We start from the raw sequence: 12900 nt of genomic DNA on the forward strand, positions 1-12900 counted from the left end.
ATTAGGATTCACAATATTCACTTATCGACATGATTCTCTTGTTGCAAGTCTTGATGTGATACCTGTCACACTGTTTGCCACATAAAACGCATATACAGTTAACATCTGGATTATGAAAAGGCTTCACTGTGCATATCTTGTGGTGAAAACCATGAATGGAGAGTCGTGTTATGATATGTCTTTGATAATGATTTTCTTTGGTCCAGCTTCTGACCAACATGGCATCTGAGGTATAAAAGTCGGGGTCGAATTCCTTTTTCTTTTCTTCCCTTCTGCGTAGATGTTCGTTGTAAGCTTCAGTAGATGGTAGATGGAGTCTCATTCTGAGGTCATGAATGTAAAAGGTTTCTTTGGCCATTTCACATACTAGACGTGATGGAGCCGATTTTCCAACTCGTAAAGTACATTTAACAAAGCATGCTTTTACTTTCTTTAACCTTTCGATATCTCTGAGTTTGAGATGGTCCCAAATTAGTTCCAGTCCATAAGACAAGACAGGTGATATTACTGAGTGGAATAGGATTATTGCCGTGGATAAAGATAGTGCTGCGAGATCTTTTATCTTGTAAATGGTCCTTATCGCTGCCGCTGTTCTTTCTTCTGTGTGGTAGCTTAAAGGACAGAGCTGTGGTTTGAAGAGTTATTCCTAAGTACTTTAATTTGCTGACTACTGTTAGATCGTTGTTACAGAGGGTAAGAGTGTCTTTTGTAGAAAGTCTCCTTCCTTTTCTGAAGGTCATTTGGACCGTCTTCTGAAGATTGATCGTGAGGTGATTTTCGTTAACCCACTTTTCTAGCTCTTATAAGGAGGCTTGAAAGCTGTCTTTATTTTTAATGACCCTGGTAGCATGTATAATAGTTATTGGAACTGGGTAAGAGTAAGTGCCCATTAACCTTTCAAGAGGAAGAAGAAGGAACAGAAAAAGAAGAAGAATGTATGTCGTCACTGGTCGCAGCCGCTTCTGTCAAAACCACAAACCCTTCTCATATTTGCCGGCCTTTAAATGGTTACCAACTGCCACGAGTGCAAAACCTGTTGTGGTGGAATTGAAGCAACTTTGCCACTGCCAACTTGATTTAATTTTCGGTTCCGTTTCCCTCTTTCAATGTAAACAGTTTAGATCGTGGATGCCTTCGCAGTCAGTTCTTCAAAATACTCATGCTGTTTGCGGTGCGTAAACGTCGGTTTTGAAATTGACATTTAAACATTTTCGTTTATTGTGCAGTTGATTTGTAGACACCTGTTATGGCTACTTCCAGTAAGTCTGTAGATGACTGTGATTGGAGAAAGAGCATAATTCTTCAGTTACAAAATGTGTGTAAGGTTCAAAGCAGTTTTGAAGAGTTGATAGCTTTACGTAAGTAAAAATTACAGGTTATTTACGATATTCAGTAATGACAGACCTTATTATCAATTGCAATTTAATTTTAAAATTACTCTGGACCTTTCTGATACCCATTTCATTCATGTATTAGTTCCTGTATGTGGAGAAGTTCTCATAAAATACTGCTGTGGCCTAAAATATTTTTTTTCGATTTGCCTTCTCTACTCCTTAGATAACCGGTTGTTGGAGAGATCAAATACTTTAAAAAGCGAGAACTTGCAGCTTACAATTCAGAACGAGAAACTCCGAATTGAAAATTTGGAACTTCAGCAGCATCCAAGTGGTTCTGGGGACAGGAAACCCAATGAGAAAATACAAGCTCTGGAACAGAAACTACTCCTTCAGCAAGAAGAATTGACAGAGCTCCATCGCCGGAAAGGGGATAATGCTCAGCAGCTTCTAGATTTGAACCATAAACTCCATGAGAAAGAAAAACAGCTGTCAGCTATGCAAGTGAGGTTAGTGGTTCTGTGTTTACACCTCTGGTTGATCTGTAAACAAAATTATATCCATTAGAGCATATTATTCAATGGAATCTTTGGAATATACACTTTTCACAAAGCTGAAAAATCTGCAGATATATCTACATAAGAGATTTTGTAAGATTTTGGGGAATATCTTATCTCAACTATCACAAAACCAATGTCGGCATGAGAAACCCTTTTAATTCATGACGTAAATTGAGGAAGGGCTGTTCACACACTGCACAGGTGTCTAGCATGTAGGTCTGATGATGTCGTTAATGGATAAATTTGTGCAATTGTCGCAAAATGGTTTTTAATGGACCGTGAGGTTATGTGAATGAATCGTATCCATGAAATTTCATTGCAATTTTTGTTCTAAATGGAAGAAAATAATTGATTACATGCAAATCAACAGTAAAAATGCCAGTAAATTGATAAATAACATTATTGCTAGAGGAATATAGATAGCCTACGTAACTACGGTGACTATTTCGCTGTAAGCATGGCTCTCTTCTGTGGCATTCTGCTTCATTATGCCGCCTTTTGTTTTCTTCTTGAGGTCCAGGGCTAGCACCGATGAATGGAAGAGCTATGTCTGTGAATTCTCAGTATCTATGCCCAGTGCGGGCAGTTCAGACGAGAAAATGGAGGTGAAAAGTTTATCGTAACACGAAATTGATTTTTGTTGAAAGAAAAATAGCATGATCCCTGGACCAATAATTATTTTCATTAATGAGTTGTGGGCACAAGTCACCTCACCCCACTAAGTAAAATCAAGCATAGAAGTTCAAAGAAGTGAAGTGAGCAAAGACTTCGCATACAAAAGTGTTACATGTACAAACGACATACTGAAGTGCTGTGACGACGTAGAATTCATAGTCGTAATGTAGCAATGTATGTTTGCATATATGTGCCTAGTAATAACGGTATTTATTAATTTGTGTAAAAGCAACTATTATCTTCCATTTAGGAAAAAAATTTAAGTTAAATTTGTGGATATGATTCGTTCACGTAACCGGACCGTGATATCTATAACATACGTTAGTTGTGATTTAGGTAGCTCTTTAATAATGCAAGTGCATGCTTAGGAATGAAAAACTCATGGAAGAGTTATGTGAAATGATACATGAAGTAGCAGAGATGAGAGATCCTTCCTTTATAGTTGCCAGGGACTTCCCCAAGAAGTATTCATACTTATATACGAAAATGAGAACAGAGAATATGCCAGTCTGTGAAATGCAATCATTTTCTGTGTTCCTATTGGCTGGAGCAGTTTGCTGTTGTCTCCGATAGAGCTTGTGTCATGTGTGGTCACAGAGCTACCACATTCTGTGAAAGTAACAAAATCGCAAAGTTTGAAAGTGTCATGGCATGCGCCAGATGTATCCAGCACGTGAATATGTTACCGGTAAGTCCAGAAGGAGTGAAATTAACAAATTTTTTAGCTAGGCCAATGACCTTGTCACTAGCCAATACTTTCAGAGGGGACAATGGAGGTCTGAGGGCTGCTTCACGAATCTTACTTTTAGCTAGGCCGAAGGCAAATGGTGTAATGCTTTTGTCACTTGTCAATAATTGTGCCTAAGTTGACAGCCTTGTGCAGTGTGTTAATGATGTCGTGCCATGTTGGAATTCTCGCTTCTCTTTTGCGCCCTGGTTTGTGAAGTTTTACCGTGATTTGCTATGTAGGCATTGTATGAATGGCCTAGTAAGTGGTCTTGACAGATACTAGACTTGCAGAAAGTAGGTTGAAGTATAGAAGTTGACATCCCATATTTCATAGTCATCAAGACAATTAGTATATATACTTTTATATTTTAAATTTGTAAAGTAATTGGAGACTTACCTGTTGTAAGCTTATCATTAAAGTTAACATCTATACGTTTCCTCTCAAAACAAAAATTACCACTACCACTCTTATTCTGTGACATCTAGGGCTTGTCAGTGCACTATTAATGAATTAGAGAAATTTCGTTGGGTCCTTTGTGAATTTTTGTGCTCTATTGATTGTGATGGTTTGTGTTGTGGGTTATTGTAATCACGTCCTTGGCCGTCAACCATGGGCAATGGCTGAGTGTCCTAGCAAGTGGTCCTCAGAGTTGGGATACCAGTTGCTATTGAATAGGAGTCGGTATCTCAAATATATTTGTAGTCATGGCCCTCCATGTGCTCAGGCGGTTAGGACTATACAATCCACTGGTAGTCCTTAACCTGTTACAGGAGAGATTCTCACTTAGACTGTGTGTAAGTATGGTCACATCCTGTTTCACAGAGTTTCTACCAAGCACACTCAGAATGTTTTAAGCAAGCCTCGGAACTGTGGGAGTAATAGAGTTCCACTTGCATTTGACAGACAAGGGATTCCATGGAAACATCTTGGTGTTCGAAGTGGAATTTGATAGGGAGCTATCAGTATTAATAGTGCTTATAGAGGAAAGAAAGCAGAACTGGCTGAGTCGTCAAAGAGGAGGCATCTGGATTAGAATGAAGTTCGCAAGATTTATGAAGCTCTGGTATCGTAGTTAAGTTCAACAGCAAGGACAGGATAGTGCTAATGGGAATCAAACCCATGTAAATGTAAAATAAAAAGATTTGAAATACTGTTGACTAGTGTAGATATTTTAAGAGTGCATGCAGTGGAAGTGTTTACTATTGCCATGTCAGAGTAGGATAAATATGGACCAAATGCATTTTGTTAGATATGAGAGCACAGTATGATTAATTATTGAAATTTAAATAGGATGACGAATGGTGTGTTATCAGAGATAATCACCACGTTAACACATATTGCAAAATGTTGAAAATGGTGTTGTGTTACCAGAGATGATCACCTTATTAGTAAGAATTGTATCATCTCGTGACCATATTATTTGTGCGTAAACAGTCTAATCTGCTTACATACGAAACGAACAATTTAGGTTAGGTGCTGCATTTGGACATTTGATTGGATATGTTGGATTTATATAACAAATCATATAGATTACTTTAATGATGTGCATCTAATTTTCCTCTGTGACATTATCAATGTACAACCTCTGTGATATCATTGTGGGGTACCTTCTATGACGGCTTCGTTGGTCGATTTCTGTACCACTGTCATTGATCATATGACGATATATAAACGTTATTATTCTGACACATCACATCAGCTGTTTACCTTTGTGTTAGCAGTGGAAAGAACTATATGACTCGGTAAGATCTATCATTCAAAAACAGCATTATTACAGATTAGCCAAACACTCCAGAGCATGGTCGATTCTCGGGAAGTATCAAGCACTTCAAGTGCTGTGCCTACATTTATTGAATGTAAGATATGTCACAGAAAGTTTACAAAGAGGGGTATTAACATACATATAGCAAGAGCTCACGAGCCACTATCTCAGGACTCATCATTGGTAGATAGTGAACAATTGCATGTTAATTTAGGAATTCCTCAGGCATCTCAAACTCTTCATCCAAGTTTATCTGCTAGACACACTGCGAATTCTTCAAATCAGGCATTTGACAATACAAATTGTCAGTGTCCACACTGCGGATGTCATTACTCCAGTTCCCATGGGGTCAAAATACACATCAGCAGAGCTCACCCTGATATTCATCGTCAAATTTTAGTTTCTAGAAATTGACAGGGGGCTGATCCCTCTCAAAATATTGAAACAATCATTCAAGAAAGTGACCCTCATGCTAACATGGAAACTAAAGATGTCAACACATTACTGCACAAATTTAAGCAGAAAATGATGCAGTGGCGAAGTAGATTTTTAAAAAAATTGACAGACGAGCAATTTAACCATGAGATTAACATTTGGTGTGAGTTCTTGGCTTCTGCGATTGATCTACTTCCTGGCTTCAAACATCCGTCACGGAAATACTACCAGTATAGGAAAAATAAACAAACCACAGACAACCAGAGGAAATATAAACAGACAACCAATCCTGAATGGGCAACAAAACGGGATTGAATAAAACGTCGAGAAAAATACAAATATCAGCTTACGCAGTACCACTTTTACAATCAGCGCAGAAAGGCTATTAGATCTGTTTTAAATTCCAATGCTGAAAACTGTAAAATTCCTTTGGATGAAATATTCCATTATTTCTCTGAAATTCTTGGGCAACCTAATGACATGATTTGATCCAAATACCCGTCTCATACAAGTGATATTGACAGGTAACAAATTGACATTTAATTTAATGACACTATAAGCCCAGATGAAATCAGCTTTGCTGTTAATCATATAGCCGTAGACACATCACCCGGCTGAGACCACGTCCTCATCAGGGTTATCAAAGACAGTATTGCAGTCGACATAATATCTCCTATTGCCACACGTATGTTGAAAACTGGGGTTGTACCTTCTATCTTCAAAAAGGCCAGGACTGTTCTAATCCATAAAGGTGGAGATACACTCAGTATTAAGAACTGGAGACCTATCACAATCTGTTCAGTAATAAGGAGAATAGTTGAGCGGGTACTTTACAGGTGTCTTCGTGAATATGTTGTCTTAAACCCCAATCAACGAGGATTTACTAACTCCTCTGGAACACATGTCAACACTGCGATACTTGACTCTCTTCTCTGTGAAGCCAGAAACAAACAAGCTAATCTGACTACTATATTCTTAGATGTACAGAAAGCCTTTGACAACGTTGGTCATGCTCATTTAAATGAAACACTAAAGTCATTACCAATTCCAACCAAACTTACGAATTTAATCATGAATCTGCAAACAGGAAATGTCACACAAATTCAGATGCAGGGAAGTAAAACAAGACCTCTCTTGATAAGCAAGGGAGTTATGCAAGGTTCTCCTCTGTCGCCAATCCTGTTTAATCTCGCCATCAATCACATTCTGGATGACCTTAGCGAAACATCGATATCTACCCAATATGGCTTTCAGTTGAGTCCAGATCGTGAAGCTCTAACAGTATTAAGTTTTGCTGATGATGTAATTGTTGGAAAAGATTCTGAGTCAGCTGTAGTACTTGCTCCTGCGGTCATACATCAACTACAACTACAAGAAATTGGACTTAACATCAATATTGGAAAATGTAAAGGAATATGCATCAATCATGGTCACCTGTCAGAAGAAAAACTACTCACAGCAGATAAAAAACAGATAACATGTCTGAAAAAAGGAGAATCTATTAAGTATTTGGGTGTAAATTCCTCCAATGAAATTACTTTCCAGTCTGTCGAGGTCCTAAATAAGCTCAAAAACACTCTTAGAGCTCCTTATTTCTTCACCGCTTTTGCATTCCAATCAAAAATTTGTAATCATAAACACTTCAATCTGTCCCAGTTTGGTATATAAATTTCAGACAGTACCCCCACAAAAGATTCCAGTCAAATTTATAAATGACGCCGATATTATGGTTAGGGGAGCATTAAAGGAAATGTTGCAACTTCCCATGGATGTCCTGAATGATATGATATATGCTGAAATGAAATTTAAAGGTCTAGGTTTATTTTGTATATCATGGGAAATATACCTGCAACATATTAATGCATGCAAAATTTTGAAATCTTCCAATAACAGTTTTTTACACTCAACGAGAAACTTATGTCAAGAAATCAGCATGAGCCTTGCCGCATTGAATGTAGCAGAAACAGACTATTCGAGACAAAAGGCATGGTTTTGTAGATACAAAGAAAGTTTGACTCGAATTGAGCTTTTGACAACTGGAGCAAGAAAGAGCATAAAGGCAAAGGTGTAGACCTGTTTAAACAGTATACTCCAACGAATACATGATTTTGTGATCATAAAGGATCAACTTGTGAAAATTTAGATTTTATAATTCCACCTTTACAATACTGTAATTGTCTTTATTAAAAAGACTACATTAAATTACACTCGTGAAACATGTCTCGTCCTCTTATGGGAAATCTTCAGTCACAAATACAAATACAAAACATTAAAAATAAGGCAAGGACACGTTGAAATAAGTAAATAAAAAGTCTTTATATCCTGTGACGCGGCGTGATGGCGTCTTGTCAGTCTTCAATGTTAAAATGGTGCGGTGTGAACATGATATGAAGCATGAAGTCCAATTAAAATCATATGTTAAAGTTGTTGTTCAAAACAACAAATTGTCAATTATAAAACACCATAAGTGGCTGTGCGAATACAATTATGTGCATATTGTACATAAAACAGTGTTGTGGTGATGCCACATTAAAATAGCTTTCTTGATTAGGAGGTGGAGTTATACTGATGATGCAAGTTGAACCTGATTGTGTGTAGACAATAGGGGCCTAAAAAAGAAAAAGAAAATATGAATGAACTGAAGAATAAAATTCAATTAAAATGTGTAAGTGCCCATCCAGTCACTCACCTCCTTGCCCGTCCTGCGTCGACCACTCCACCTCAAGTGCTAAAGCTAACTGAGTGACGTCCTCAAAGGTCGTTGAGGACTGACTGTGAGGGGAGGTTGAGGGGAGTTTGATGTAAAGGGAGAGGCGTGAGGTAAAGTATTACTCATGCGCCTTCGTGAAAAGAATTTATTTAATTAACTCCTCGAAAAGTATATTGATATCCTTCGATATCTCATTAAGATTATAAATTGTGTTGCATTTTTTATCATTATTTATAAAAATGTTTTCTAAAATATTCAATAGATTTCCTTTCTTACATAAATGGAGAATTTGAAGGTCTTGTTGTATGCCCGTGAAAACACCTGATTTCTGAAATTTGCTATTGCTGTTATTGATAGTGTGCTGATTGAAGAAAAGATGAGCGTTGTTATTGGTTGTTTTAAAAGAAACTTTCATATTAAGTTTCTTGAAAACATTCGTGATTTCGTGTATTTTACTGTGACTATAGGTAAAAAGGGCGTAACTATCTTCTTTCTTTTTGGTATCCTTGGTTAATGTGGGAAATGATTTTTTTCTAAATTTTGCTAATAATTTAATCCACAAATTGCCTGTTGAACCTGTTTCTTTTTGCTATAAAATAAATAGTATCCAACTCTTTTTCTACGATCTGCTTCTGACATGGGTATATTATAAGCTCTATAAATCATACTCTAAAAGGAGGCCCTCTTATGTGCTGCTGGGTGTACGGAATTTTGTCTAATTATGTTTGCTGTTTGAGTGGGTTTCCTGAATATTTTAAACCTATGTTTATTAGAGTCATTAATAATTGTAATGTCAAGAAAATTTAATGCTTAATTATTTTCACTTTTGAAAGAAAATTTAATCTGTGAATCCATATTGTTTAATTGTTCTAATACTCCTGTCCATTAGTAATGCTATGGTCAGCTTATTATTCCTTTAATGTTGTTGATTTTGCTATTTTTGAGAAAATCCATATAAATTTCTGCCATAATTTTTTGCTATAAAATAAATAGTATCCAACGTGCAGTCATAAAGGATTGTCTTGCAGTGAATAGCGTGATGCAATAAAAATGAACGCCACTGTTTCTGCTGTGTGTGACCTCTCTAGAACTACGTACCTGGCAGATCCCAGGGTAACAGCCTCTGTCGGCGTTGCCACAGGGAGTTTGAAACTCTTTCACATGTCATGGGAGCCTGTCCACATGGTGAATTACTATGCACCTCACGCCATAATGTAGCCAGATCAGTGATAGCTAACGCTTTGAGAGGACAAGGTTATAATGTCTATGAAGAAGTACATGGTCTCTCCAACAGAGGAAGCAACCGACGCATTGACATTATTGCTTTTAAGCCATGTTGTTCAGAAGGTTTCATCATTGATCAAGCAGTTAGATTTGAGACCAACGAAAACCAGCTGGAAGAGGTCGATGCAGGAAAAAGAATAATTTATGAAGAAACGGTGGACTTCTATAGGCGAAAGTATAAGCTCTTATCCATCTCTGTAATCGGCTTGATGTTAGGTGTTCGAGGAACTATACCTACATTTTTTGTCAACTTCTGCAATACCTTTGGGCTGAATAAAGATTTCATATATAACATCGTGATTACCATACTCAAGAAGTCCATCATGATCTTCAAGAACCATGCTTGTGGACCTCAAACAAATGTTTGACATGCCTCACTCGATTGCCTACACGTAACATCATATGATATCCATATATTGTTGTTAAGGTACTCTTTGTCTTTGGGCAACCTGCAGCTGTTGCAGGAAGATTGTACAATAAAACAATAAAACAGTATTGAAAACCTAAAGAAATTCCAATAAAATACTACTATGTGTTTTATCGTAATGTCATTACTTCAACATTGCTTTCAGAATCTACCCTGTTCGGGTTGCCTGGCGGTAAAGCTTTTCCACTCCAATTTACTTCCTGGATTTTTGTCTGTCCAGTTCTCTGTTACGTATGTCAGTACTCGGCATTAGTATATATTATATATTGCCTCTTTACACTTTATTGATACTATGTTCCTAACACAAAGCATACAGTAGCAGCAATTGAGGCGGGGGGGGGGGGGGGCAGTCGCCCCAAACTTTGCGGAGAAAACATTTACATTTTTATTCCATTTTAGCCAGCTAAAACTATGAATTAGCTTATAGGAATTATTAAAAAAAAAAAAAAAAATTGTACAAGCTCCGTTGCCTTCAGCTACTTTCTTCTATTTGCTTTAATTATTAACCAAATTATTAGTGGGAATACACACAAAATGTCATTGGTCCCAGCTAACCAATTTATATAGCGCCACAACAAGTAGTAACGACTTTGCATGTGCTGTGAAGAAGGGTAGCAGGATTTTTATTTTTTTTGCCAAGGTCATGGACACTGAGGTATGATTCACCCGCTTGCCACATGCATTAGTCAGTTTGGCAGTCTCTTTTGTGTCTGTTAGTTTCTTAGCATGCTGTCAAATACTAATGATTTTCAATTATATAAACACACCGTACTTCTATTTAATTGTAATACATGTGTAATTATTGTTCCTTTGGTGAACATTTTTTTTGTAGTTTATTGAATGAAAATCTTTAAAAAATCTACTATTACTGCTCTTAGGTTGTTAAACTGTCAACCTTTACTTCTCTGTCAAAATTCGCTCAGAGAGTATAAAAAACCTTACTACTTTTTAGTTTTTTTTACAGTCTTGATGTATATACCCCTCGTTCCACCTGCTATATTCGGCAAACCCGGGTAATTTTTGTTGTCTTTACATATTTTGCCACCCCATCCCCTCTTCTAATTCCCAATTGCTGCTGCTGGTGGCATACAAACAGTAGTCTTGGCCTCACTGTAATGCAAGTGAAGTTAGTACTGCTATCCTTAACTTTAATCATGTAAAGATTCATGTTAATTGTAGAGAACACTTTTGGCTCAGCCAAGCTCACTTGTGAAGTGACATCATGCTCTAAGCTAGAATGAGCCAGCTTGAGCTAATGCTGTCATGGTAGTGATGGCTTGTCAGTTTAACAGTCATAATAGTATAAATGTGCTGGCCCCGTGGTGTAGAGGTAGTGTGCCTGCCTCTTACCCGAAGGCCCCGGGTTCGATTCCTGGCCAGGTCAGGGATTTTTACCTGGACCTGAGGGCTGGTTCGAGGTCCACTCAGCCTACGTGATTAGAAATGAGGAGCTATCTGACTGTGAGATAGCGGCCCCAGTCTCGAAAGCGAAGAATAACGGCCGAGAGGATTCGTTGTGCTGACCACACAACACCTCGTAATCTGCAGGCCTTCGGGCTGAGCAGCGGTCGCTTGGTAGACCAAGGCCCGTCAAGGGCTGTAGTGCCATGGGGTTTGGTTTAATAGTATAAATGGCAAATATAAAATGAGAGGTACTGTTTCGTTCAGTGAGCTATTGTACAGGACTGTGGTATATGTTATGTTACAGACAACTTTCATCAGAAAATCCTTGCTTGTAATGTTAATCATGTTATTTGCTTTACGTCCCTCTTGTAATATAAATGGATAAGAACAAATCTAGAAACATAAATATACAATCAGAATTGGGATATACATCAAAAGCAGGAAGCTTGGCTATAATATAGGGAATATATGTATACAAAGGACAATTTATGTGCTGTCATTTAGGATATGTTTAAGTTACCCCTTGAAGACTTACTTTGTCTCCATTTCCACAAATTAAACATTTGTATACTGAAAATGCTCTAAAAATTCCTGTTCATTGGAAGAATCCTCTGCAAAGTTGTAGGCTTCAACAGTTTATTTATTGTATGATATTTACAATCTACAAATACACGTAGAATATAAAATGTGCAAATATATAATGTTACAGCTGAAAATTGAGGGCATTCAGCCAGGACAAGCCTAGACAAGAAGCCCTCACTGGGTCATTCCAACCCCTCCCCCTTCAAAGTTTAATAGTACGGTAGTAACTTACAACAAACCTGGTTCTGTGCAAGGATGATCTGTGTTGCAAAAAACATTTGTATACTGAACATGCTCTAAAAATTCGTGTTAATTGGAAGAATCCTCTGCAAAGTTGTAGGCTTCAACAGTTTATTTATTGTATGATATTTACAATCTACAATTACACGTAGAATATAAAATGTGCAAATATATAATGTTACAATTGAAAATTGAGGGCATTCAGCCAGGACAAGCCTAGACAAGTAGCCCTCACTGGGTCATTCCAACCCCCCCCCCCCTCAAACTGTAATAGTAATAACTTACAGCAAACCTGACTCTATGCAAGGATGATCTGTGTTGCAAAATTTTTGTAGACATATAATACACTCAGACTCATATTCATATCTGATGAGAAATAGTCTTCATAGTGCACTGTGTGTTCTGGTATGGGTTGGACAGTTTTGTCATTTTCATAGGCTTGTCTAAGGGTTAACTTTGTCTTTAATGAAAGTGACTGAGCTATGAATTGTTTGTATGCAACCAGTCCTTTTGATGGATGGGAAGGACAAGGAGGACAAGGAAAAAGAACGTATTAAGCAAGAAAACATACTAATGAATATACGAATATAAACTATCCAGAAGGATATGGAAACACTAGATACAATTTTTTCTGACTTGAGGGCATTTTACGTCACTACCTCATTTCCAATCTTAAGTTTTCTGTGATAGATAATAGTAGAACTATAGGAGATACAAATAGCCTTGGGGCTGAGGATTCTACATATTCATGTATGAT

At 37.4% G+C, this 12900-nt stretch overlaps 1 protein-coding gene across 2 annotated transcripts in view; it reads left to right on the forward strand.

Moving 5' to 3' along the window:
• The first annotated feature begins 1122 nt into the window (after positions 1 to 1122).
• The window catches only part of LOC136878923 (autophagy-related protein 16-1), a 415189-nt gene continuing 403411 nt past the window's right edge, over positions 1123 to 12900 (forward strand). For both annotated transcript variants that reach the window (XM_067152540.2, XM_067152549.2), the window contains exons 1-2: positions 1123 to 1358; positions 1558 to 1843. In XM_067152540.2, coding sequence (XP_067008641.2) covers positions 1247 to 1358; positions 1558 to 1843 — 398 coding nt within the window. In that variant the 5' untranslated portion in view covers positions 1123 to 1246. The remainder of the gene's footprint in view (positions 1359 to 1557; positions 1844 to 12900) is intronic.

This window comes from Anabrus simplex, chromosome 1 (genome assembly GCF_040414725.1).
Source record: "Anabrus simplex isolate iqAnaSimp1 chromosome 1, ASM4041472v1, whole genome shotgun sequence".
Classification (NCBI taxonomy): domain Eukaryota; kingdom Metazoa; phylum Arthropoda; class Insecta; order Orthoptera; family Tettigoniidae; genus Anabrus; species Anabrus simplex.